The sequence below is a fragment of the Chelonia mydas genome, chromosome 3, assembly GCF_015237465.2.
Source record: "Chelonia mydas isolate rCheMyd1 chromosome 3, rCheMyd1.pri.v2, whole genome shotgun sequence".
Classification (NCBI taxonomy): domain Eukaryota; kingdom Metazoa; phylum Chordata; order Testudines; family Cheloniidae; genus Chelonia; species Chelonia mydas.
In genome coordinates this window covers 39108710-39136513 of record NC_057851.1, presented here as the reverse complement: position 1 = coordinate 39136513, position 27804 = coordinate 39108710, and the positions used below count along the sequence as shown (strand labels likewise).

The window sequence follows — 27804 nt, the reverse complement described above, 5'->3', positions numbered from 1 at the left end:
TACTTAGAACTTCAATCCCCTGCTGTATGTTAAGAATGTACACAACACTGTTTACGTATTGTAAACGATATAGATTACTGTATATAAAATAAAGAAATTTCATAAAGAAAGGACACTGACTACCTGCAAAGCCCTAAGGGGAGCTTTTGCGTTTGCATGTATTTATTCCATTACAGCATAAATTAGACTACATAAAAAGCTTTACAGTGATTTTTGCCTAGATATTTAAAACTGAAAGGTTAATAAATACATCAGTTACAAATATAATTCACCTGAATTGTACACAGTGTCTGAAGCATTTGCATTCGTTAGTCTGTGATAAATGACTGTATCAACGTGGTCATTTTATAGTTTCACAAATTTGTCTAGGGTTTATTCATTACTAACATTAATGCTTAAGAGCAAAGCATGAGCAAATAAACTAGCTCACTGAAAAATACTGTATTTGTTTGAAATGTGCTCCAGTTATGGAAAAAATATAAATAGGAAAATGTGTTTACTAAACTATTTTAAGACGACTGGCCATGTATTCTACACTGGCTAAAATACTACTTTTGGCTCCCCCATTGCTCTCCCCCAACCATTATTTTGTTTGCTTTGGCTAAATATATGGTAATTCAAAATAAATAAACAGAACAGAAGACAAATTCACATTTTCTCCTATCCGCTGGATAAATGCTGGTAACTAGTGAAACTGGGAGTGCCTCTAAAATACAAAATAGAATACTGATTCCTAATTCTGGTAAATTTACTGTAGCGGCTCCTACGACAATACTTTTCTTGGGCCAAAATGAATGGTGTGACATCAGTGGGATTGGACATTTCTGAGTGCAGAATGTGACTCAAACAGTTTGTGGGCCAAATTCTGTTCTCAGTCGTACTGGTGTAAATTAGTGGAATTATTCTATATTTACACTGATTTAACTGAGAGCAGAATTTGGCCCTCTAAGTGTACATACGACCCTAGCCTCCTACCTTTGGGTATTATGCAACAGGATCTGCCCAGCCTTAGATTAAAAGGTACTTTTCTTAGAAATTACTTAGATCTACATTCTGCTATCACACCACACATAAAAGGCCTTTCAATCCACTGTGAGTTCAGTGCACAGAACAAAGGCAGGATATTATCCCTTACAGACAGATTCATTAAATGACACACTACAGTTACTTTAATGGTATATTTTTGGATATGATATTAAGTAAGAGTTTCTCCTCTTTTCTTATGCTTTAATAACTGTACCAAAATCAATGTCATTGAGAAAAACTGAAACTTAGAAAGAAAGAACTCACTATAGAACTTCTGGTGTTTGTTCAAGTAACAAATGCTAGGTGTCACTACAGAGACACAAAGCAAATCAACACAGTTTAAGCTCTGTGCTTGTAAAATGGAAAGAATCTGTGGAGCAGTCACTGGAATCAATGCTGTTAAAGCATGAAAAGCAATAAGCTACTCATGAACAATAAATAACCAAAGGTACTGAGAGCAACCACTTTGATACCTAACCAAACAGCACAGGAGAAGTACAGCTTTCATGTGAATAATTTATTCTTTTTGCAGTTGAAATTCTACCAGCTGTTTATTTACAAGGGATTTCATTGTGCATGGAATTCACATTAGCTACTGCACAACAGATTTATTGATTAAACAGCTATGATTAGCATCATTCCCATATGGTTTAGCAATTCTTGTGTTGAGCAAATAGGCATATTCTTTTGACAATTATTCCTTTTAACTGGTTTCAAGGTATAAACAGGAGTTTTATAAACTGTGTTGCAGGAATTAAGGTTCTTTCTCATGTCATTGCTTAGTAGCTCTCCGTCTGTTGCTAACTTTGCTAGTAAGGCTCGCATTTCATTTCACTTGGTACATTCATAACTGAATTTAGTACTGAATATATAATGGGGGGAAAAATCACAGATCTGCTTAGGAAACATGGAGCAGAGAATAGGAAACCAGCTAGAAATGTCTTTATGTTACCAGAAAAATCAGTCATCTGGCTGCGATTATGCAACTAGGGTATAAAGGAAATTCTATTTGACTGACTACTACTAATTAAAACCAGATTGTGCTCTCACTTTCACAGGGTAAATAGTGAGAGAACATTTTGGCCCAATACTATCATTCTTAATCTGAATGAAATAGCGAAAATGTCTTCATGGTGTCTGTAGCACTTTTGATTTAATCTTGTTTGTTTATTTTTGGTTGGTTTTGTTGTAAAGTGTATTTGCAAACATGTTTTCTAGTTATAGACAGCAACAAATATCTTAATTATGATAAAGGTAAATTTCAAACCTTTGCTGGATGTTTGTGGAATATCTTTATACATTTACGGTCACAGTGGTTTCCCAAAACTAATCAAGCAGCATTTTCATGAAATACCACCAAATTAAAATGCAAAGGGGAAAAAAATTACAAACCTGATTAGCTTCCTCACTAGAAATGTAGTATAAATACTGTACTAGATAAGGTATTCAAATACATAAACAATTGTATAATTGTACTATGAGATAAAACTGACATTTCAATATGTGCATTTGGTCCTTATACTGGTTCAGGCTCTGTTTCAGCAATACTTGCACGCTGCTTAGCTTTAAGGGTTTGCACTTACAGAACCGTAAGCATTACCTGTGCTACAATGATATGAAAAATAATTCTAATGCACACAAATCATTTTTTCGTTAGCCTCACAGCTCTTCTGATACTTAGAAGGCAATAATATAATTAGGAGCAAAATGCAAAATTGTATTTGTCCAGCTGAGGAATTAACTAATCTGTTACGTGTATCAGGAAGTAAAAGATCAATATCTAACTTTTGCATGTATGCACAACATAAATTCTAACTGCAGTGTTAAATCCTATTTAACCAACTAGCATGCTGACTAGGCTAAAATGTATATAGCCCAGTCATAAAGTCCTTGTTCAGACAACACTTATAGTGAATTCATTGGGGGAGATTATTTGACTAAAGGCTTCATGATTGCACCACTGGTTTCTAAATAGTATTCTAATCAGATCAACTATATAAAACATCAATAAATCATAAAGATAAACTCTGTGGCTTCTGTCTGTCAAAATGATGTCTCATGGTAGAATCTGCTGCCTTTCTTTAGAACTAGCAATGAGATATAAGAACTTTACTGTTAGCACTCTGCTAAAAATAAGATATTTTAATAAAACAAAGATTCTTCTACTGCAGTTCTTTGATGTGAAGTTGCTATGTCTTTCTAGAATGATGAATACTCATAAACAATTTTTTTCCATTATCAAGTGACAATTCCAGGCTGAATTAACCACAGCAAAAACACTGGGTCTATTTTAAGAAAATGGTTTCTCATTAATTACTGTAAAGCTAAACAGATTTGCTGTATCCTTCTATTGGATGTCTACATATAAAATGTATAAAATAAATGCAAGTGCGCTTTTTAATACAGCATGCCTGTCCAGAAGGTCTACACTTTTTTTCTGAATAACATGATAAAAAGTATGCTTCAACTTCCCATTATATCATTTTTCTTCTCTCTATATGCTGCTTCCTAAACAATTATTCTCAAAAGATTCAGAATCCAAATGAAAGTATATGGCATCAGTAAGAACTATAATTGACAAGTGAATTATTAATTACAACACTCATTTACCTCAAATAAATAAATCAGCCTCTCAATTAAAAGATAGGGAAATCTTAACATTATGCTAGTACGTAAGTATAATCAGCTTGTCTAGCAAACTCTTGTTTTTCTTGTTCTCCCATGATAGCCTTGTTCTATGCTGGAATAGTCTCTTACCACAGGCTACTGGACATAAAGTGTAATATGTAAACTGAATGCAATCAGTTTCAACGAATTCACATTTGGTTTAGGTTCATTTTCATTGATTTGCAGGTAATTAAAGAGCAGTGAAATACAAAATGTTTCCCCCAACACTCAGTGGCATCCACAGTCATTTCAATCTGCCATGAACTGAACAGCTTTGCTTCCTGTTTACTATGATTTAACACTTCTGATAAAAAAGTAAAGCATTGTCTTTTACAGAAATTATCATTTCTTTCAGCCACAATTCTGCTGTGCTATGGTAAACTGACTTTTCCTCTGTATTCCAAATCTGAACATGTGGCAGGCATTTGTGTTGCTTAAAAACTTTAAATCTGGTCTCTGTTAAATCATTCGTTGTGGTTGCAGATTCTTGGGGCTACAGTGCCATGTCTTCCTTAAAGAATCTATTAAACCAAAAATGAAAGAATGCAATTCAGATGATCTCCTTACACTTTTCTAACATATGAGCTGTTGAGTAAATTGGATTCCTTTATGTAGCCAGCAGTATTCACAACTGATATCCAAAGGAGAGAAGAAAACGAAAGGCAGAAGAAGCAGCCCCTCTTGTGTATATATACAAGAGCAACACTATTATTAAATATTCCATTATAAGCTTCTGTTTTCAGGGATTTATATAACTCCAGGAGGAAAGGTCTTCTCCAGATTGGGAACTGGCCCACATTATCCCAAAGATTATCCTATTTTAGCAGCTTTTCTTTAATTTGCTTGGCTGCTCACCAGCGCCAAGGAGTGAATTCTTCCCGCATGAAGCAAAGTAAAGATTAGAGTGGTTATAACCAGCACCGGCCCTAGATCAACGTTTCAAGAGGGGCACCCCAGCCCTCTAATGCATGCATACCTTCTGAAGGTGCCCCAAGTCAGGGGCTGTGGCTGTCGGGCAGGCTGCTGAGCTAGGGGCAAGCCCAGCTCCCTCTAATCCTGCCAGCTGGTGCGGGCCCCTGGCTGGATGTTTGCTGTGCAGTAGTGGAGAGGCCCCAGACCAGCTGATCAGGGCACCACACGGAAACCAAGCACAGCCCCTTCCCGCAGTTGATCTGGCTGCCCTCACGCCAGGCCCACTCAGAACACCAGGGGGCTCTCCGGCTCCCCAGCTTTGTCTGGCTTCTCTGGCAGGGTGAGCACGAAGGGCAGGAGGACACCTTTGGCCTCGAAGGGGGCCTTCAGCAGCTCTGCGTCGAAGCTGCCCGGCAGCCCCCCGTCGGCCTCCACCTCGCCGTCCTGGGCCAGGTTGAAACGTAGGGTGCCGGCCCGGTTGACACAGTAGATGGTGCTGCCCAGGGCGGCGCAGCGGAAGGGCTGCAGGGGGCCGCTGCTGGGCCTCAGGGAGGCGCACTGGCTCCAGCGCTTGGCCACGGTGTTGTAGCGGAAGACCTCGACCCCGCCGGCCTGCCCCTGCTCGCCGCGGCTGCCGCTCAGGTCAAAGCGGTAGATGAAGCTCTTGAAGGCCACCATGTCGGCGGAGCGGCGGCGGCTGCTGTTGTAGGGGCACTCCTGCCACTCGTCCCGCCGGGGGTCGTACTTGAGCAGGCGGTAGAAGAGGGAGCCGCCGGACACGTAGATCTCCCCGTTGCAGGTGGTGGCTTCGTGCGCCACGGCGAAGGCGCCCTTGGGCAGCGGGGCCACCGGGCTCCAGCGGTCGGCCCGCGGGTCGTACCTTTCCACCGTGAAGAGGCACTCGCCCCCCACGGCGTAGAGGTAGCCGTCCAAGGCCAGCAGCTTGAGCTGCGAGCGGGGCTGGCCCAGCGGCCGCACCTGGCTCCACGTGTCGGTGAGCGGGTTGTAGCAGAAGACCTTGTCGGAGAGGCGGGCGCGCTGCTCGCCCGGGGCCGTCGCGATGCCCCCAGCCAGGAAGAGGTAGTTGTAGAGGACGCACATGGCGCAGCCCTTGGCGTTGGCCTCCTCGGGCAGGCGGGTCAGCACCCTCCACTCCTTGGCCGCCTCCTGGTAGCAGTAGATCAGGTAGCTGCTCTCCTCCAGCGAAACCACGGAGGAGGGGCTCTGCGGCCGGCTGCTCTCCCGGCTCTGCGGCCTGCTGCCCGCGCTCAGCCTCTCGAAGGCGTCGCTGACCTCGGCCACCAGCAGGCTCCGCTTGCCGGCCTCCAGGCGGCGCTGCAGGATGAGGTCCCGCTCGGCGCCGCTCAGGCGCCCGTAGACGGCGGGCTCCCGCAGCACCTGCAGGTAGTGGTCGCTCATGAAGCGGTAGGCGGCCTCCCGCAGCTCCGCCAGCCGCTGCTTCTTGGCCAGGCACAGCAGCTGGTAGCAGTTGTCGAGGCGCAGCTGGGCCCGCATGGCCTCGGCCGCGCAGTGCAGGGCGCAGGGCATCTGCAGCACGCGGGCGCCGCTCACCACCTCGGCCAGGTTGTCGTGGCGCACCTCGCCCATGCGGGCCGTGTAGACGTAGTCGATGAGCAGGCGCAGCGCCCCGTAGCTCACCCCCTTCACCCGCAGGATGTCCCGGGACGAGCGCGCGCGGAAATAGTCGCTCTTGGCCGCCAGCACCGACTTGTGGGCTCGGATCCGCCGGCCGGACACCTCGATCACCAGGTCCGGCTCCTCCGAGACCGGCTGCTGCGGGCTCCTGGGCTGCGCTCCAGCCTGGGGACAGTAAGTGCCAGGCGGCGGCCGGGCGATGTCGCCTCCTCCCGCTTCCCCCTCCTCCTCGGACTCGGACGCCGCGTTGTTAATCTCCCACTGGCTCTTCACCACCCGGCTGCAGGAGGCGGCTGCTCCGGGATCCTGCTGCGGGGCTTTGTCCCCCGCCCCGGGCGAGCTGAAGCACAAGGAGGAGCTGAAACCGCAGGGGGCTTGCAAAGGGAGCGCGCCGCTTTCCCCACCCCCGCGCTCCTCTTCCCCCGCTGCCGCGCTGCCTTCCATGGAGCCGGGCTGCGGCTGGCCGCCGTTGCTGCTCTCCGCTTCCCCCAGCGCTTTTCCCGGTGGCCCTAGCTGCTGCTCCGCTTCTCCGCAGAGCCTCTTTGGACAGGTCTTTGCCTCACTGATATTCCCATCACCTGGATAAAGGACACAGGATAGGACTGGGCTCTCCATGGCTCTAGCAGAGGCTGGGCCCGGCTAATGTCCCCCCCCCCACACACACTCCCAGCCGCACAGTCAGCCACCCCTTCGCCTTCCGCTTCTCCCCTCTCCCTTTTTACTTTTTTTCCCTTTGTGGTTTAAGGTTGAATGTTACTGTGGGTTTTTCTTGCTCAACTCTCCTTCTTGGCACATGGTCAATTTCAGCCTTGTTTCCAAGCCTGGACTCCTCTCACATGCTGACAGCAGAAAGGGGTGTGGCGGCAGCCGTCCCTGCAGCCACTCGCTGCTGAACTTTTGAACTTGACTAATTTCAACATTGTATAGATATCTGTAACCATAATGTGTTTGCTACAGCTTGATTGCTCAGACTTTCCGTGAGTGGCATTGACAGATCAATGAAAAGTAATAAAGTATCTCACTGCCTGTACCTTGGAGGATTTTGATTTTTTTTTCCTCGCGCAATTTAGCTTTCTATGAGCTTTTTTCTTATTTTTTCTTCTTCTTCAGAGTAAGGGGTATATGTTCTTTAACAAGTCAAAGATCATTCAGTTTTAACAGTTTTGATTTACCTAGATGTTCATCTCAGCCTACATGCATCTCCCAAGATCAGTTTGACTGATTGCACTGTTTTATTTCAGCTCAAAGAGGAGCTAAAGATTTTCCTCCGACTTTCAGCTCTGATATTTGCAGCAACAGAGTCAACTAAATACACGGATGTGTGATTGTATTCTGCGATTATTGCCCCACCCTCGGAAGCTGTCGTGCTCAATGGCATCCTTTTGTGTTGTTTTTTCAATTGACTGTGCTGAGGAAATTTGATCCTTTAAGATTAGAGTCTTAAATATAGTTATGTCCATAATTTATTTACTTTAAGCAACTATTTTAATAGGAGAAACTAACTGCAGTTATGAACAGTTTTTAAACCAGTCAAGATTTCCTTGGAATTATAGGCTCCTTGAGATTCAAGGTGGTTTCTTCAGTTCACTGTTTCTTACAGGATTCTATGCATTTCTCGTTCCTGTTTAAAAGAAAATGTAAAAAAGTTGATCAGTTTAAAACAAAATAATCTTCAGTTTGTGGTTGTTATTAGAGTTTATTCCAGAGGAGTTTTGTACTAGTATAACTGAATGTTTTTTAATGGTGGATATTGCATCCTGAAATTTGATTATGAAATTGACTAAAATGAGGTTAATGCAAACCACAGTTGTTACAAAATACATACTAGAGAATTGCTTGATACAGTTATGAAAACAAACAAAAAAAAGTAAACTGACAAATGTGTCACTGACTGATCTGGGTTGCTGTGTAGTCCCATATATGGATACATGAAGTGTTATAGTCTCCAGCTCATTCTTGGAGGGTTTAGGCCTCTTGCTCATAAGAATAAGAAGTGGGTAGATTCACAGTATATAGGTCAGTACATGAAGTTTTCACTGGGAAACTGGAGGTCTGTGGGCCATGGTTGAAAGTTAGATTAGATTTCCGAACAACAGTACCACAACCAAGGAGTTTTTTTAAAATCTTTGTTACATAAATGTAGAATTTTAGTAACAGCTTAACCGAGACTTTTTTAAAAAAGGATTTTCCTAGGTTTTGTTTAAGTTCCAATCACTGATAATGATCATATTGTCAATAAATTGTCTGTATTTAATTTCATATTATATGGAGCTGCAGTACTGACTCCACAGTTTGTAACTAACTATTTATTATAATTTTAACTTGACCACTTTCTACTTCCTCAATCATACACACTAATTTCTGCCCAAAATGTTCCATATGGTTTCTTGCCAGTAGGGATTATTTATTTATGGATTTAGTAAAATTTGAGGTAACTCAAACAAGGCATTTTGGAAACATGAGTTTGAAAACTATTTTAATGTTAGACAAGCCTAACTTACTTTGACTTTCTTTCTTGAAAATATAACTCAAACACCACTTTGCCTGGAAACTCCAAATGTGAGGCTGCAGCTGGCAAACACAGGCTGGCATGGATAATCCTTGTTTACATGACTAGCCTCATTTATTTTAACAAGATGTGTGTTAATAAAGACTATCATGTTTATAAGGGCTTGAAGGACTGGGCTTTCATTTTATTCTGTCCTCACCAAGGATTTGTGTTGCCTTTGAAGGCTTCTTAGAAAGATGGGAGATTAATATTGGAATTATTTGCTATGAATATTTGAACCTGTGAGAACTCCACAAGGTTTTAATGTAACTTGTACATTTTGATAGAATTTACAGATTTCAGAATCTCTGCATTTCTAGTATGGATATTTTGAAGTCTAGAGCTGAATTGGCCAGGCTCATGGACTTTATTAACATAGTTTGCAGATTCCTTAAATCCAGAGTTGAACCAGTTAGACTGGACTTTATTGCCTTCTGAAGTTTAGCTAAGCAACTCATCTTCTCTGTAGTTTTAATTAAAGAAGAGGAGCTTCTGCTGATCCCCAAATCCCTGGGCACTGGAGAGAAGCAGATTTTTTCTTCTTCCCTCTCTGCTCAACAACACACTAGATGCTCCCCTTCACTACCCTAAGCAGCAGCTGATCCATTACACATCTTTGTAACCTGGAGTGCAAATGAAGATTTGCTCTGATCCTCTTCATCCATTGAGAAATCTGGGGAACAGCAACAGACCCCAGTGGACCTGGGCTTCTGCTGTTTCTCCTCAGGTTTTCCCCACACTGGAGAAGTGACATTGGTGAATAAATATAAGATACGTTGACACATTCGTAATTCATTGTGAACAGGGCATTTGATAACATGCTTCTCTATACTCTTCAGTCTTCACAATATTAAATTCACTAGGTAGTTGTTTTGCTTTCTAACCCATCCCAACATAGCCATGATGCTAAATCAAGTTACACCCTAAATATGGCAAAGATCATACAGCAATTATGCTGTTAAAAAACTCTGAAAAGCATAGTCTTGAATGTAGAAGGTTTTCAGATTTTTTTAAGCTAACAACGTAACTGTCAATGGAGTACAATGAACAATCTAAATAAATGAGTGGAGCATTTTGCCTTGGATATGCATTGTCAATACTGCCCCTTTATAGGTCCCTGCAGACCTCTGGGACATCAGCCCTTGGGCACCTTGGCTTAGGCATGCATTGTAGGTTCCTGAGTTGCTAAGGATGCAATGGCCTTAACACCTTGCTGGGTCCCAGTACACACACTACTAATTGCCTTCAATATCACAATCTGATATCAGGCTCCCTGCCTTTGTGATCCACTCCTCCTAACTTCCCACCTCTTGACCTACATCTGCCCTCAGCAGGATGGAAAAAGCAGTCAAAGATTGACCCTTAGCAGATTCCTCACACTATTACTGCTTAGTAGATTCATCACAACAGACTCCTTCAAAAAAGCTTTACAGTCACAAGTCTACTACTAGTTGCAAGTAAATAAAGAGAGGGGAAGTTAAAGGAAGAACTAAAATAATTAATATTGACTTTGATGCATGATTATGGGTTGAGTTTGAGAAGTGACTAGATAATGGTTACAAGCATCTACATATGGAAAAATGTGTTCCTGCTTGATACAACATCCAAAAAGAAAACAACCAAATATTGTGTCCAAGTTGTAGAAGATGCCATTCAGAGAAAATTATGACAGAAGTCTAATGTCGCTTGCTGAGCCCTAAACCTTTCACATATTCACACACGTTTAGCTGGGATGTTCAGCTTACCATTGAAACCTTGTTAAGCAACAGGTAGAACCTAACACAGTCCTAGCAAACATTGTGAGAGTTTAAAAAAACTAAAATCTTCAGTCACCAAACTGAAAGGATTGATGCCCCAGCTTCCCAATGACACTCGGTGAAACTTTCAGAAAAATTGTCTCTAGATTTATTTTAATTGAATGACTATCAGTATATTGAAATTTGTACTGAGCATGAGGAGGATTTAATCAATCATAGCATACATTTTACATAACAAAGGACACACTAAACTAAAAACTTAAGTAAGAGATTTTGGATGGACTTGACAGATTAGGCTGATGACAGCTGTTGCAGTGGAAATCTGGTCTAATTAAAAACAAACTTGGAATCACACAAAGATAAAATTGGAAAACAATTCAGAGAAGCTATAGAACTTTTCCCTTAGCCAGCATGAGGGATCCCAAAATCATAGGTCGAGCATAGAACAAAAGGAAGCTGAAAAGCTGATGGAATGTAAAACTGTATTCTATCCTTGTCTTCCAGCATATAGTTTTGAAATCCAACTTTTTATGTCACATCATAAGTGATGAAGGAGGGTTTTTCATTTCAACAAAATCACCAAGAATTATGGAAATAATAGAAGATAGCTGAGTTCATAATTTTGTCAACTTTTAAAAGATCACCTTGGCTTCAATCAAATGTGTTTTTAGCACTTTTGGATTAGTTTGGTCAAAGCTTTCAAATGGGATAGGTGCTGGAAAAGAAAGAAAGTTGTTTAGAAGTATTTTGGTATCTATGGGCTGATACAGGAGTAGTAGGCCTATCTCAGTAGTAGGCTGGGGCCTCTAATATAGGAATTATATTAAATGGACTCAAACCAGTATTTATTAGGTTGGGTTTGGCCTAGGGTGATGTAATGACAGCATGTTAATGGACACTGGAACTGCCAACAACCATGAACTGAATCCACATGCTTGGCAGTGATACACTTGCGACTTCCTGGATGTGTACCCATCAGTCTAGCAAACAGAGATAAGATAGCTTGATTAAAGACACTTAGACTGCAAGAGGCAGTTTTTTGACAGAGGGAGAGGCCTTGTTCTAAGAGAGAGATGCTATAAGAACATATTATGGGTAATATTTCTTTATACTGAACCCACATAGCTGTTCTTTCATAACATCCAACTAGATGAATGTTTCCAATTACCTTTTCTTTTCTCTACTTTTTGAGCTGTGCCAATGAACTTTGATTCAGATTACCTCTTACATCGAGATCCCCTCTATGCCAAGGAGCTGGTTACAGTTTTCTGATTCACAACCCGAATCAGCTTCAGCCCATCCCCAGAATAAATTAGAGCAGCATTTGCGCTTCTTAAGCTGCTCTATTTTACATTGGCTGGCTGTGGTCCACAATGGACCATACAGAGAATTGGAAGAGTGTACATGCTGTCTACCCCGCCCCAATATATCTTTAATGCCAGGATGGGGAACAGTGAGTGATTGGCATAGCATCTTGCTATGCCAGCTTTACACCAGCTGAATGCTGTTCTAGGCTGGGGGAATTCTCAGTTAGATAGTTTGGGCCAGATTCTGGCCACCTAAACAACCCAAAGTGTCCTGAACTAGAGGAGAGAATCTGTCTCTCGTATTTATTTAAAAAAACTAGACTTAAGGAGACCATTAAATTGAGAATAGCCGGTATATGGACTCTTTGGAGTGAAGGAACCTGACTCTAATCTAAGCGAAGGGTGAGTCAGGAGAAAAGTGACTGCTTGAAAGGCTGATGTAGGGCAAAGAGCTTTACAGATCTCCTTCCCCAAGCTGTTTTGCAAGAAAGCTAATGAAAGCTAGTGTGGCCACAGGGAGAGCTAAAGGGTGCTAGGCCATTGTACGCTAACTACAGTAGTCGGTCTTGTAAGTTCTATGATCTGCTTCTCATGGAACCAACAAGCTCTGCAGATATGCTCCATGTTATTCCTAACTTGTATGAGTCCTCTCAGAGAAATTATAATATTTGCAAACCTCTGTGTGAAGTTCAACTCTAGCCTCTAACTTATAACTCCTGAATTTTCCATTCAGACTTATTAAAAGTAGTCCTATGCATTAGTGCTTATTGAGGGCTATTGTATAAAACAAACTTGATGTTGTCCACGCAAACCACTTCAAAGAAACAAACAGAAAAAGAAAAACAACTATTGTTTTTAAGTTTATATCCTAAAAAATTGTTTATTTGATTAACCTCAAACTTTTGGGGAAAAAAAACAATTTGTCCTCTAGTGACAGACCCATGAGAAATTTCAGGACGAAAGGAGCTTTTTTTTTTTGAAAATTGGGGGTGCTCAAAATTGGGCTTATAATGGAAATTTACTAATTTGCCCTTACTACAGGATGTGTTTCATAGAGTTCACAGCATCGTATCCTCTCTCAAGTTGCTTATAAAGCTTCTTCATGACCTCTCCCAGTTTTATATTTTCAGAGCTCTTAATAGAAATGCATTCTTTCATCTAACAACTCATTTTTTCCATACAACCTTAATAAAGAAAATAAACTTTCATAAAAAATTCTCCTCTGACTAGAAGACAACACATGATCAATTTCATATAGCTAGGAGTGCTTCCTCAGAAATTCAAGAGGAAAGGGTAGGGGTTATGGCAAAAACTGGTCTTATAATAGTAATATTGTCAAAAATGTAACTATGGAATCACTAATATGGCTGCACTATGAAAGAAAAAAAATATTGACCATTCATAGCGGCCACAAAAAATACAGGCTTTCCTAAATACCATGTTAATAGGGATAAAAATTCTTACAAGGAAGATATTTTATTGAGTTCCTTTTCATATACACTCTTCAAAAAGTGCGTAGGAAGGAAAAACATCTCTTAAGAGCTCTCACACCATACAGGAAATAATACACCTACGGAACTGAAAAGCTAACAATTTTAAATGCAAATACTGTCTTAATATAATTTAAAAGAAAAAATGTCTAACACAAAGAGCATATGCAGAAACAAGATTTTTTTTAAAAGACTACAGCATGTGATGGGAAAACCCTAGAGCTGCCATTTGTGTCACAAAAGTAATAAAGAGCAGAATACGAAGGCAGAACAATAGGACACTGAATCTGTTAAAGAGCCTCTTATCTGAAATCATTGCAGGCTCCAGGAGTGACTGCCTTGCAGTTCTACATGTACAATATGGTTACACATAGATAAATTTAAGTCTGGTCATTATTACTTTTTAACCATGTCCGCACATGGTTACCAAAAATCATGTTAGATGACACAAAGCTGGATGCACTATAGTGACATTATAGGGCCATAGTGGATAAGCAACTCAACATGAGCACCCAGTGCAATGCTGTGGCAAAAAGGGCTAATGTGAGCTATGGATGTATAAACAGGATATAATGAGTAGGAGTATGGAGGTGATTTTACCTCTGTTCAGAGGTAAAATCCAGCATTGGTGAGACTGATAATGGGCTACTGCATCCAGTTCTGGTGCCTGTATTTAAAAAAAAAAAAGGAGTTGAAAAATTGAAGAGGGTTCAGAAAAGAGCCACAAAAATGATTCAAGGTGCTGGAGAAAATGCTTTACAGTGATAGACTTAGTGATCCATCTGTTTAGTTTATCAGAAAGAAGACTGAGAGGTGACTTGATTACCTTGTACAACTACTTTAATGGGTATAAAATATTGGGCATTAGGGGGTTTTTTATAATCTGGGCCTAACAAGAACCCATTGTTCAGCTGGAAGCTGAAGCCAAAACAAATTCAAATGAGAAACTAGGCACAACGTTCTAACAGTGAGGGAACAAATTACCAAGGAAGTGGTGACTTCTCCATCTCTTGATGTCTTCAAATCAAAACAGGTCCTTTTTTGGAATGCATGATTTAGGCAGACACAAGCTATTAGGCTCAATCCAGGGGAAAAGGTAAAATTTAATGGCCTGTGCTATCAGACTAGATGAGCTAGCGATTTAAACTCTATAAATCTGTGTAGATCAGAATAGTCTATGTTTGGTGTAAGTATCAGCTAACTGTGATGGAACATTCAACTTTGGAGTTTAAATCACAGCTGACATGAAACTGAGTACATAAAGTTCTGGTCAACACTGTCCATTAAACAGTGTTAACACCTAACTAGGTGTTACCATATTTGAACTAGGATTCAAACTAGGGTTACCATATTTGAACATTCAAAAAAGACGACACTCCATGGGGGGAGGGAATTTGCTCGTGCCGCCCCCGCCCCAACTCCACCCCTTCCCCGCCCCCATTCCAACCACCCCTTCCCCAATGTCCCTGCCCCAACCCCGCCCCCTCCCTGCCCCATTGGACCCCTTCCCCAAATCCCCCCCAGCCCCGCCTCCTCCCCTGAGCGTGCCGCGTTCCCCCTCCTTCCCCCTCCCTCCCAGCCACGCGAAACAGCTATTTCGCAGCACAAGCGCTGGGAGCTAGGGGGAAAAAGCAGGCACTCTCTCGAGTGATCCACATTCACCTTCCTTCTTGAATGATCAACTCTTCTTTGGGGAAAAATAATAATGGCAAAATCCTAGACGTTTTTAGATATTTAAAAATTCCTCTCGGACAGCGATTTAAGAACCAAAAAGTCGGATACAGCCGGGAAAATTTGGACATATGGTAATCCTAGTTCAGACAGGGTAAAATTTCACAGTATAGACAAGGTCTAAGAGAGCCATTTTGATAAAGTTAGGACCACAATACAGCAGGAGCAGAATTTTTCACTAAAATGTGTGAAAGAGAAATCCAGCAAATCAGCAGATTTCTTGCAGCCTTCAAAAAAAAAAAATTCATAGAGATTCTGGAAACTCAAGTAAGAACCGGGCGATTGGTTGTGCTTCCTAGGACTGAAGGAGCAACCAAACTTATTGCATTCTGAAAAAGTAGACCCCTACGCCCTCATATAGCAGATAAGCCAGTGATCTAGAGAACTGTGCTCCATAGTTACTGTTAAGGCAAGATTTTCCCCTTGACATACCTATAGAAAGAGTACAGATTAAAAAGGTGAGCAGAATCTGAGAACTCTGACAAAGCACAGGAAGAACTATGATATTTACTGTCACAGAAATGCATAACAAAAAGACAATCTGGGCAGGTGCTAAGAAAATGAAAGATATTCCTCAAGAAAACCTACAAAATTTGGTGCTTCCCAGCCTTAAGAGCAGGAACATAGGCTAAAAGGAAAGATGTTGTTCCTAATACAAAAGCTTTTGAAGAAGGGGACAGTGAAGCAGCAATAATCTTCCCAGCCAAACTCTGGGACTCAGAAAAGGAACTTGTTTTTTTAATCAGATACTGATTGGCTCAGTGATTTCTGTGAAAACAAAATGAGGGATGCCAAACCAGGACAGAAATCACAGAGACCTATAGTCTTGTATCTTCTGTCCCCTTCTCTGAGATCATGGGTTCATTCTGTGCTATTTTTACAGAAATATTTTTCAAACACAAGGTTTCCAAGCTTTTTTCGCTGCAGTTAAAATAATCTGTGGGTTCTAATTAACTTTACATAATAATTCCAGATTTTTCCCCTCCAAGAATTTTAGCTCTGAAGAAAGCTGTACTGATTTAGATGGAAAACGGAAAAACAAAGGCATTCAGTAAATAAAGTTTTGGGGAAGGCTGAACGGTAGGCTTTGGGAGTGGCGGGTGAAAGTGTTTTTTTATTCTTTGATTTAATGGCTGAGCTAACTTGTTACCTGTATAAGATTTTTTTTCCCCTGATGGGTGGGGTTTTTTTTAAGTGGTATAAGTCTAACTCTTAGGGTACCTAGATCTTCCATTTGTTTTTTGTATTGTTGTTTAAATAAATGAATAAATAAAAATAAATAAGAGCTCAGCATTAACGCTGCACAGAGAGGGGAGAATTAGTTGGGCTGTGGCCCCTTTGTGGTGGTAAGGGAGCCACAAAGAGGACATGAGCCTCTCGAGGGGGCTCACTACAGGTATCCCAGAGCAGCTATACCACCAATCATAGACTCATAGGACTGGAAGGGACCTCGAGAGGTCATCTAGTCCAGTCCCCTGCAGTCATGGCAGGACTAAGTATTATCTAGACCAGTGGTAGGCAACCTGCGGCCCATCAGGGTAATCCGCTGGCGGGCCGCGAGATACTTCGTTTACATTGACCATCCGCAGGCATGGCCGCCCGCAGTTCCCAGTGGCACTGATCTAGACAATTCCTGACAGGTGTTTATCTAACCTTCTCTTAAAAATTACCAATGATGGAGATTCCACAACCTCCCTAGGTAATTTATTCCAGCACTGACAGTTAGGAAGTTTTTCCTAATGTCCAATCTAAACCTCCCTTGCTGCAATTTAAGCCCGTTGCTTCTTGTCCTATCCTCAGCAGTTAAGAAGAACAATTTTTCTCCCTCCTCCTTGTAACAACCGTTTATGTACTTGAAAACCGTTATCACGTCCCCTCTCAGTCTTCTCATTTCCAGTCTAAACAAACCCAATTTTTTCAATCTGCCCTCATAGGTCATGTTTTCTAGACCTTTAATCATTTTTGTTGCTCTTCTCTGGACTTTCTCCAATTTGTCCACATTTTTCCTGAAATGTGGCGTCCAGAACTGGATACTCCAGTTGAGGCCTAATCGTGGCGGAGTAGAGCAGAAGAATTACTTCTTGTGTCTTGCTTACAACACTCCTGCTAACACATCCCAGAATGATGTTCGGGTTTTTGCAACAATGTTACACTGTTGACTCATACTTAGCTTGTGGTCCACTATGACCCTCAGATCCCTTTCCGCAGTACTCCTTTCTAGGCAGTCATTTCCCATTTTGTACGGGTGCAACTGATTGTTCCTTCCAAATGCGAAGTGGAGTACTTTGCATTTGTCCTTAATGAATTTCATCCTATTTACTTCAGACCATTTCTCCGGATCATTTTGAATTATAATCCTATCCTCAAAAGCACTTGTAACCCCCCACAGTTTATTATCGTTCGTAAACTTTATAAGTGTTCTCTCTAAGCCATTATCTAAATCATTTATGAAGATATTGAACAGAACCAGATCCAGAACTGATCCCTGTGGGACCCCACTCGTTATAGCCTTCCAGCATGATTGTGAACCACTGATAACTACTCTCGGGGAACGATTTTCCAACCAGTTTTGCACCCCACCTTATAATAGCTCCATCTAGGTTGCATTTCCCTAGTTTGTTTATGAGAAGGTCATGCGAGACAGTATCAAAAGCTTTATATTAAAGTCAAGATATACCACGTCTACCACTTCCCGCCCCCCGCATCCACAAGGCTTGTTACCCTGTCAAAGAAAGCTATCAGGTTGGTTTGACACAATTTGTTCTTGACAAATCCATGCTGACTGTTACTTATCACCTTATTATCTTCTAGATGTTTGCAAATTGATTGCTTTATTACTTGCTCCATTATCTTTTCGGGTACAGAAGTTAAGCTGACTGGCCTGTAATTTCCAGGATTGCCCTTATTTCCTTTTTTATAGATTGGCACTATATTTGCCCTTTTCTATCTTCTGGAATCTCTCCTGTCTTCCATGACTTTTCACAGATAATCACTAACAGCTCGGAAATCTCCTCAGTCAGCTGATCCTAACTCATTTTCACTGGCATTCACTATGTTAGACGTCCAATCACCACCAACATTCTTGGTGAAAACCGAAACAAAGAAGTCATTAAGCACCTCTGCCATTTCCACATTTTCTGTTGTTGTTTTCTCCCCTTATTGAGTAACGGACCTACCCTATCCTTGGCCTTCCTCTTGCTTCTAATGTATTTGTAGAATGTTTTCTTGTTACCCTTTATGTATCTAGCTAGTTTCATCTTGTTTTGTGCCTTGGCCTTTCTAATTTTGTCCCTACATACTTGTGTCATTTGTTTATATTCATTCTTTGTAGTTTGACCTAGTTTCCACTTTTTGTAGGACTCTTTTTTGAATTTCAGATCATTGAAGATCTCCTGGTTAAGCCAGGGTGGTCTCTTGCCACACTTCCTATAAGGTGGATAGAAAGCTGGCTAGATTGTCGGGATCAACGGGTAGTGATCAATGGCTTCATGTCTAGTTGGCAGCCGGTATCAAGTGGAGTGCCCCTAGGGTCGGTCCTCAGGCCGGTTTTGTTCAATATCTTCATTAATGATCTGGAGGATGGCATGAACTGCACCCTCAGCAAGTTTGCAGATGACACTAAATTGGGAGGAGAGGTAGATACGCTGGAGGGTAGGGATAGGATACAGAGGGCCCTAGACAAATTAGAGGATTGGGCCAAAAGAAATCTGATGAGATTCAACAAGGACAAGTGCAGAGTCCTGCACTTAGGACGGAAGAATCCCATGCACCGCTACAGACTAGGGACCGAATGGCTCGGCAGCAGTTCTGCATAAAAGGACCTAGGGGTTACAGTGGACGAGAAGCTGGATATGAGTCAACAGTGTGCCCTTGTTGCCAAGAAGGCCAATGGCATTTTGGGCTGTATAAGTAGGGGCACTGCCAGCAGATCGAGGGACGTGATCATTCCCCTCTATTTCGACATTGGTGAGGCCTCATCTGGAGTACTGTGTCCAGTTTGGGGCCCCACACTACAAGAAGAATGTGGAAAAATTGGAAAACGTGCAGCGGAGGGCAACAAAAATGATTAGGGGACTGGAACACATGACTTATGAGGAGAGGCTGAGGGAACTAGGGATGTTTAGTCTGCGGAAGAGAAGAATGAGGGGGGATTTGATAGCTGCTTTCAACTACCTGAAAGGGGGTTCCAAAGAGGATGGCTCTAGACTGTTCTCAATGGTAGCAGATGACAGAACGAGGAGTAATGGTCTCAAGTTGCAGTGGGGGAGATTTAGGTTGGATATTAGGAAAAACTTTTTCACTACAAGGGTGGTGAAACACTGGAATGCGTTACCTAGGGAGGTGGTGGAATCTCCTTCCTTAGAAGTTTTTAAGGTCAGGCTTGACAAAGCCCTGGCTGGGATGATTTAGTTGGGGATTGGTCCTGCTTTGAGCAGGGGGTTGGACTAGATGACCTCCTGAGGTCCCTTCCAACCCTGATATTCTATGATTCTATCTTTCCTGCACAGTGGGATAGGTTGGTCTTGTGCCCTTAACAAGGTCTCTTTAAAAACTGCCAACTGTCTTCAATTGTTTCAATGTGTGGCCTCAACTCACCTCCACAGGAGGCATTAGTACAGGACAAATTCTGAGGTGGGTCATAGGTAAACAGGGGAGTGGTTAGGGCATTTATAAGGGCTATTGCAACAGGGGTGCAAATTAAACTGGCCTAATTGCACTGAGTGCCTAACTAGTCCCCCAAATCAACTGCTCTCAATACCTGTGTTAGCCTTAGTTCTAGTTCAGAGGTGAATCTGGTCCTAAGGGACCAATCCCACACTTGGAAAATTAAAGGGTCTTCTTACCATGTGTTAAAAAATCTTATGACTAACAGAACCCCAGAGTTTACTCGTCATCCTGAGCTTTAGAAATTCTAGATCTGTGTTTAATATCTCACTATCGGAAGGTATTCTACGCATGGGAATATGCATAGTCTTCCAGCATGTAGTACATTTTGTACCACTCTAAGCCTCATATCTAGGCCAGGGATCATGACTTCTTATGTGTTTGCTCAGTGTCTAGTACAATAGTGTTCTGATCCCAGTTGGGTCCTATAGGTCCCACTGCAATACAAACCATAAGTAACAATACATAATGAACAATAAAAATAAGGAAATTTACCAGTATGAAATGCTACAGCGTGTCCATTTTTTCTTGCCTTATGAACATAGGGCATCATGTCATTTTGTTATAAATGTACTAAACCAGTAATACTCAGACTGCGGCTCACGAGCTGCCAGTGGCTCTTTGCAGCACACGATATTAAAACACTGTGTGATTTAATTATTGATCAGTCTAAGTTATTAACCCTTCAGGATGCTTTTACTATGTTATTAACCAATTGTAGTTGATAAAATAATAAATATATGAATTCATACTACTGTCACTCTTTTGGGTAATGTTGATCACTAATTTGGCTCTCGAACCACTGAGGTCTGAGTAACACTATATTAAACAAACAAAAAATATACAGGAAAAGTCAACTTTTTTTAAAAAGACATAAATGGGAAATACTATATATATAATTCCTTAATGTACAAACCTAAATTAAACTAATAATTTGCTTCTGACATAGCACTTCAATTACATTCCCAACAGCCATAAGTGTCTTACTGATCAAGGGATTGGGGAGGTCTGTTATTTTTGTAATTCTTTAATGTTCGAGACTCTGTTGGGTCATTTGCTTTGTTTGGATTTTTCTTTCTGCTGACTTTGCAGCATTGCGCTTTTCCAAAATGCTCTTCACTTTCCTTTGGCTGAACCCACAGGTGGTAAAAACAACAACGTGCCTAATGTGTATGCAACTTTTAAGAAAAATTAGTGCCAGAGCAGCTTAACAGTTTATTGTTCTTGCCCACTGCACTCCCCAGCTGCTGGGAGTGTCTTCTGAAGACACTGGGCCAGATCCAAAGCTGCAGTAAATTGGCATCACTCCATTGACTTCAGGGGAGTTATGCTGATTTACACCAGCTACGGGTCTGGCCCATGACATCTTGCGCAAGGATGGGAAAAAAAATCACATTTGTTGACCTCAGAACAGCAACACATGGTGAAGTCAGAGGCAGACTGGTGGCCAAATTCAAGGGTGTCTGAGAAACCTGCAGGCTGTCAGCTCTGTTCTCAACAGGAGATGGGACTGTATTCAACAGCAACTATATAAGTGAGATTTAACAAAATATGAGCCTAGTCCATCTGGGCAACACAACTGCAGAAGTGAGGAAAAAACATCATAAACCTTGTATTGAAATCGATGTTGTTTACATTACAGTGAAAGTTTACCACATACTAAGAAGACAGTCGTAGGCTGGGCTGAGGTGGAAAATCGAGTCTTCCATGAAAATGCTAATATTTACAGGGTCTGATCCTGTGAGTACTTGGGCCCAGATCCTCAAAGGTATTTAAGCACCTAGAGTCAGATACAAAACACCTTTGAGGAGCTGGGCCTTGATGAGGATCATTCCCACTGACTTTAATGGGAATTCCATATGCTGGATATAAATGGTCAAGAAAAGGGTATTTTGTCTATATTACCTTTATTTTTCTTTAAAAATGATTTTAATCCCTGTTTAGATTATGATTTACTACTACTTATTTAACTGCTGGCCTGATTAAAAAAATACACTCAATTTTCATGCAAGGGGCCAGATTGACAGCACCAAAGACCCATGAATATATAGATTTAAAGGTCAGAAGAGACCACTGTGATCATCTAATCTGATCCCTGCATGACACAGGCCATAGAATTTCACTCCGTGCTTCCTATATCAAGCCAGTCACTCCTGGATGAACTAACCGAAAAAGTTCTCTCTTTATCTAGTGGTGTACAGGCCATCTCTCTTGATTCCTAGCTGAACTAATGAACTTTCTGTCAAGTCTAGTCCAGGGGTTATCAAGAGGCAGCATTGTCTAGTGGCTAAAGTACTAGACAGTGACTCAGGAAACATGGGTTCTATTCCTGGCTCTGGCTTGCCTGGTGACCTTGGGCTTCCCCTCTTTCTGCCTCAGTTTCCCCAGCTGTAAAAATGGAGATAATGACACTGACCTCCATTGTAAAGCACTTTGACATCTACTGATGAAGTGCCATGTAAGAGCTAACTGCTGTTAAGATTCATCATTATGGCGATCTTGTATTCAATATATTTTCAAGGGATCGAATGTCAATCAGAGCTACCCTGGAATTGTCCCTGGTTTGGACCCAAACACACATCAAACTTATACATAGACTGTGGGTACATAGCAGTCACTCCCCTTTCCCACTCTATCACTTCCTTAAAGCAGTGGAAGTTATGGCTTTCAGACAGTCCCCTCTGAGAGGTAGTCTGACTTTGGTAGAATATCCCAAATGACTTGTGTATCTAGTGAGTTTCCATAACACCCTAGTGGAGAATTCACCGTGGAATTAAAGTAGTGGTTCTTAGCCAGGGAGACACATACCCCTGGGGGTACACAGAAGTCTTCCAGGGGGCACATCAACTCATCTAGATATTTGCCTAGTTTTACAACAGGCTACATAAAAAGCACTGGCGAAGTTGGCACAAACTAAAATTTCATACAGACAATGACTTGTTTTATATTGTTCTATTTACTATATGCTGAAATTAAGTAGAATATTTATATTCCAATTGATTTATTTTACAACTATATGGTAAAAATGAGAAAGTCAGCCATTTTTCAGTAATACTGTGCTGGGACACTTTTGTATCTGATTTTGTAAGCAAGTTGTTTTTAAGTGAGGTGAAACTTGGGGGTACGCAAGACACATCAGACTCCTAAAAGGGGTACAGTAGTCTGTAAAGGTTGAGAGCCACTAGATCAAAGTGTGAACATTCTGGTATGTTTGAAACAAATTGTGACTTTGAGTGATTGAGAGCTATTGTTGAAAATAGTTATACTGCTTCATGCTCTCTTAATGCCAAAGAGTTGGTCCTCAGTTTTTAGTATCCTCCATATTAATAATACAGATCACAAAAAGAGGAATAGTTTAGCTCCAATGGTTAATCCTTGTTGTTCCATTGTGTGTGGGGGGGGGGGGAGGGGGGGGGGCGGGCACAATGGGAGGAAGACAACTCTCAAGGTAATTTATTGAGCAACTTCATTTCAGACCTTCGCTAGAATTGCTTGTCTGAGGAGGCTGATATCCTGAATGGTTCAAGAGCCCATCACGTTCCAGAAGTTTTACCTATTTCATGGATACAAATGCAAAGTCCAGCAGTCAGCTACATGATGTGGATTTGAGACACTCCCTGGAGGATTTGGTGACCAGAAACCAATAAACAGATTAAACTAATCTGAAAATACGTAGCTTTGTATTTGTAAAATAATATTGATCATGTCCTTTGTGGCTAATTACCACGTGTGAGTCAACATAACAGAATAGAAATTGCTTGTATAAAGTATGTGTGTATATATGAGGGGAAGTTGCTGTATGTGGCATGTTTCTTTGTGAAAGGCTTGACAGGTGCTGTCCCTTTGCCTAAAACTACTAGCTTGTGGAATGTCACACCGCAAAAACTAACACAGGACTGTCCTTTTGTTTCTCGCAGAGGCAAAATTTGTAACTCTACAGCAGTTTTTTGCTGTTTGTGCAGTATTGATTATGTGCTGTGTACTGATGGACAGTAGATATATGTTATAAACTTAATTGTGATCATTAGGGTCTGATAATTTAGAATATATAATGTATAACATTATGTGTATGTTGCATAAGATATTTGGACAACACTTTTCGACAATAATTGTTTGGTTATTACCATATTATACTGGCCCCATCCTGTAGTCCTTACAAAGGCAAAATTACCCATAATATCCAAGGACCATTCCTGAGAAAGGACTGCAGGATCATCCATTATGTCTACAAAAAAATTACTAAGGATCCAATCCTGCAAAGATAAACACATGTATAACTTTGCACACATGCATAGTCCTATTAATTTCAATAGAACTGAACTACTCACATATGTAAAGTTACACATTTGCTTATGCCTTTGCAGGATTGGGGCATAAAAAGTCCATTTTGAATTGGTCATTCACAATGAGACATCTGGTACATACGAAAATGCTTAATTGTAGTCCCATTTATGGGAAAGAGAGCTTTATGTACATGTGACACAATTAGGCCAACGGTGAAACTTTGCCTCTTGCTATTGTCTCTTTAAGTTAAGCACTAGAACCAAATTCTGCTCTCAGATATGCATCTGTCAATGGGAGTTGTGCAAGGGCAGAAGTTGCCTTATATGTAGCAGATTTTCTTCAATTTAAGTTATTAAAAACATTTTCACATCTCTTTCATGCACCTTAAAGTGACAGAAAGCAGGATTTACATTTCTAATGTTGGCCTCTTGTGCCAAAGCTAAATGCTGGTCTTGTCATTACACCATTTGTAAGTCATTTTTGAACTGGGATTTTGATTTTCTGTTTCTAATTATCAGATCCCAGGAAAAAATGCACCATGGACTGTGAAAATAATTATTTTTCAAAAAAGAGAACTAGGGATGTTTGTTCTCTGACAAGAACAAATTGTGAGAAAAATTGATGCAGCGAACCCTAAACATGGGTGTTGATGGTATTATTTAAAAAAAAAAGACATAGAAACTGTGATGTTCCAATATGGCTAATCAGACTAAATAAAATGAAAAATTAGCTGATATTTTTAAATGAAAATTCCCATGGATCTAGGTATATAAATTTCTGTTCATTGAAAAGAAATAGCTTCCTTGACTGCACTGCTGCAGAATCTCCATAGGCATAAATGGCATCAGTTTCTGATTCAATATCATAAGAAAAAAATTTGCTTGATGGTGCCCTACATGAAAAAAAAAAAAGCTACTGACTTCTATGAGAGTAGGACTGGCCCCAGTCTTGGCCTCTTACCCCAATTCTTAGGAGCCAGCCACCACTAATGAAATGCCCTATTGCAAAAGACAAGCCTGGGAGCTTAAATTCATAACTTTTGTTAGACACTAAAAATCATGGACTCAATAAAGACACTGGACTTAAGGCTCATTACAATGATCTATAACCCACTAACCCTCTTCTGTCCTCTGACTGCAGAGGTGTTATCTGCCCACTTCACCTTGAATGGTCTCTTACATGTTAACTCCTTATGCTAAACAATCTGTTCCCCCTTGGATTTAGCTGTGATGCTCTCAGTACCTTTCCCAGACCTGAAGTAGAGCTCTGTGTAAGTCCGAAATCTTGTCTCTCTCACCAACAGAAGTTGGCCCAACAAAAGATTACCTCACCCACCTTGTTTCTGAATGCAACAGGACCATTTAGAATGTTAGATACTCTACTGAGCATGCTCAGCAGCTTTCATGGATTTGGGCTCTCTACTTTAACTGGATCCCTCTCTCTGTAAACTGAGGACAGTTCTAAACACTATAATCTTACCTTATTATAGGGATTGTTAAAGGCTTTCATCAAATACGCCTGCCAAATACTTGGGACCTAATGTTTATGCACGTTTTAAATCTATCTACATTAAAAGCTTAAAAGGTTTTGGGTTGTAGAAAAAATGGCTATTTTTATTTGAAGAACAGGAGTCCTTGTGGCATCTTAGAGACTAACAAATTTATTTGAGCATAAGCTTTCGTTAGTTTCTAAGGTGCCACAAGGACTCCTGTTCTTTTTGCTGAGACAGACTAACACGGCTGCTGCTCTGAAACCTATTTTTATTTGGTTTTTGTTGTTGTTTTTATATGGGAAAGTCATGTGAATAATAAACTTGCAGAAGAAAAGGGTTTGTTAAAGGAACCCATCTTTTCACAATGCCAAGACCCAGTTCCACCACCCGTACCCATTAACTCACGAGTGTAACCATTGCCTTCAGTAGCACTATTCACAGTAGGAACATTTATTTACATCAGAGAGGGCTGGCAAGATGGGGTTCCAATACCTTTTGTCTTATGAGGGCTTCCTATCATAGGACACCATTAGTATTGGACAGCTGGAGGGCCCCATTGACATGCATTAGGATTTCCTCATTAAAGAGTGAATAAATGCTATCTGAGAAGGCAAGGGAAGAATTGCAAGAATTTTACTGGCAGGAAGAGGGATATACTGGCCACCTAAACCATGGAATAAATATGTCTTAATAAATGCCAATGAAGATTTTGTTACAGTAAATATTTCATTTATTTCTTTTGGGACATTATCAATTTGTGAAATAGCAAGAGTCCTTTAGCTTTGTAGACAAATGAGACAGAGAAAAGAATATATACATTGATCTATATTACTGCCTTTGCATGCCACTGTGGAAAAGCCCTACTGAATTAAGTTACAATCATAACCTTTCTGTAGTTTTAAAGACTCCTAATATTAGTTTAATTTATAATTTAATAAAGTGTATTGCTTTTTGTTCTGTTCTATATGTTTTTAAGAGTAAAAATTAGAAAACCCAATTGGTTTCAACTCTATTAAATTCTGTAGAATTCTTCCTGAGGCGTTACCTGCCATGATGTTAAGTAACGTGTGTACGCATACCGAAGGCTTGTACCATTCATGTGATTTTTAGTAGGTTGGGCAAGTGTTCAGTAAAAATGAATGAGGGAATCTACTATTATGCTGCTGTTAAACAGGCTTAAACATGACCGTAAAGGTGCTGAGTCATTCAGATTTCTAATAGGTCAGCAGGAGTAAAGGCAAAAAGGAAAAGGGGGCGGGGGGGGGGGAGGGGGAGCCGGATCTTAATGTGGCTTACTACGGGAGAGCCGGAGAAGAGACAAGAAAATATGCCTCTCCATATGGGAGCATGCTCAGTGCTGCTGCGGCCGTGCTATACAGGGTAGGCAGTGAACTGGATTAATCAGGATTGACAGAAGAGAAAAGCATGATTAAAACGGACAGAGTTCCAAATCTCCATTAATAAACACGCTTAGCTTGTTGTCGGGTGCTTTTAAAAAAAAAAACAAATTTAGGAACAAAGTCACAAGGTTGTCTCTCAATTAACTGTTGCGTTGTGATGGATTTTTTTTAAATAAAAAGTCTCAGAGGATCCTGCACAGCAGACATAGAGGACATGCCTTTAATTCACACTCCGTGAACAGTTTGCTCCTACCTGAGATCCTTAGAGCAAGTGCACCATTAACACTTCGCGGGGACTTAAGTTCTCCATCCAGCCTCAAGAAATCCGCTGGACGGGGGGGGACAGAGAACCAGGGCCGAGAAGCTGCCAAACCCAGCCCCAGGGGACTGCATTTCCATTCCTTAGGACAACCAGTAGGTTTGCCTCGCCAGCAAGGGCCGCTTGGGCTCTACACCTGAAGGGGGCAGCTGCCATGGCCTGGGGATGGGACGCCTTTGCGTGGCGGGGCTGTGCAACACAGGGCTAGCCAAGCGCTTACCTCTGGGCAGCGGGGAGAGTGTCACGTTAGCGCCTCCGCTCTCCGGGAAGGTTGGTTCCGCGTGTCCAGTGCCTTGGCTGGGGCGGGGAACGGGCGAGGGGCGCCTGCCTCGACCCGGTCCCAGCTGCAGCAGCGGATCTGGTCAGTTTCAGCGGCGGGACAAGGCGCTTCCTGAGGCCCTGCGCCAGTCAGTCCCAACCGCACCTCCACCTCTCCTCGCTTCTAGTGAGCCAGACAACGGCGCGGGCCGGCCGAGTGCCAGGCCGTGGCAGGAGGCATCGCTGCGCCCTCCCTGCGGTGTCCTGCTCCGGCCGCGGCTGGGGGGCGGCG

At 41.7% G+C, this 27804-nt stretch overlaps 2 protein-coding genes across 4 annotated transcripts in view; both read right to left on the bottom strand.

Annotated features, from left to right (window-relative positions):
• Positions 1–27596, bottom strand: part of MYOM2 (myomesin 2) — a 167696-nt gene extending 140100 nt beyond the window's left edge. Inside the window, exon 1 of the mRNA XM_043542341.1 lies at positions 27475–27596. The gene's annotated coding sequence lies outside the window, so the exon portion shown is untranslated. The remainder of the gene's footprint in view (positions 1–27474) is intronic.
• On the bottom strand, positions 128–27620 carry KBTBD11 (kelch repeat and BTB domain containing 11). 3 transcript variants are annotated; one of them, XM_037894191.2, is made up of 2 exons: positions 27475–27620; positions 128–7882 (listed from the first exon to the last, which is right to left on the bottom strand). In XM_037894191.2, the coding sequence occupies exon 2, from the start codon at positions 6874–6876 to the stop codon at positions 4891–4893; it is 1986 nt and encodes a 661-aa protein (XP_037750119.1). In that variant the 5' UTR covers positions 6877–7882; positions 27475–27620; the 3' UTR covers positions 128–4890. The 3 variants fall into 3 exon arrangements, with proteins under 3 accessions (XP_037750119.1, XP_043398278.1, XP_043398277.1); XM_043542343.1 differs by lacking the exon at positions 27475–27620 and adding an exon at positions 8139–9287; XM_043542342.1 differs by lacking the exon at positions 27475–27620 and adding an exon at positions 8154–9287.
• Positions 27621–27804: the final 184 nt, after the last annotated feature.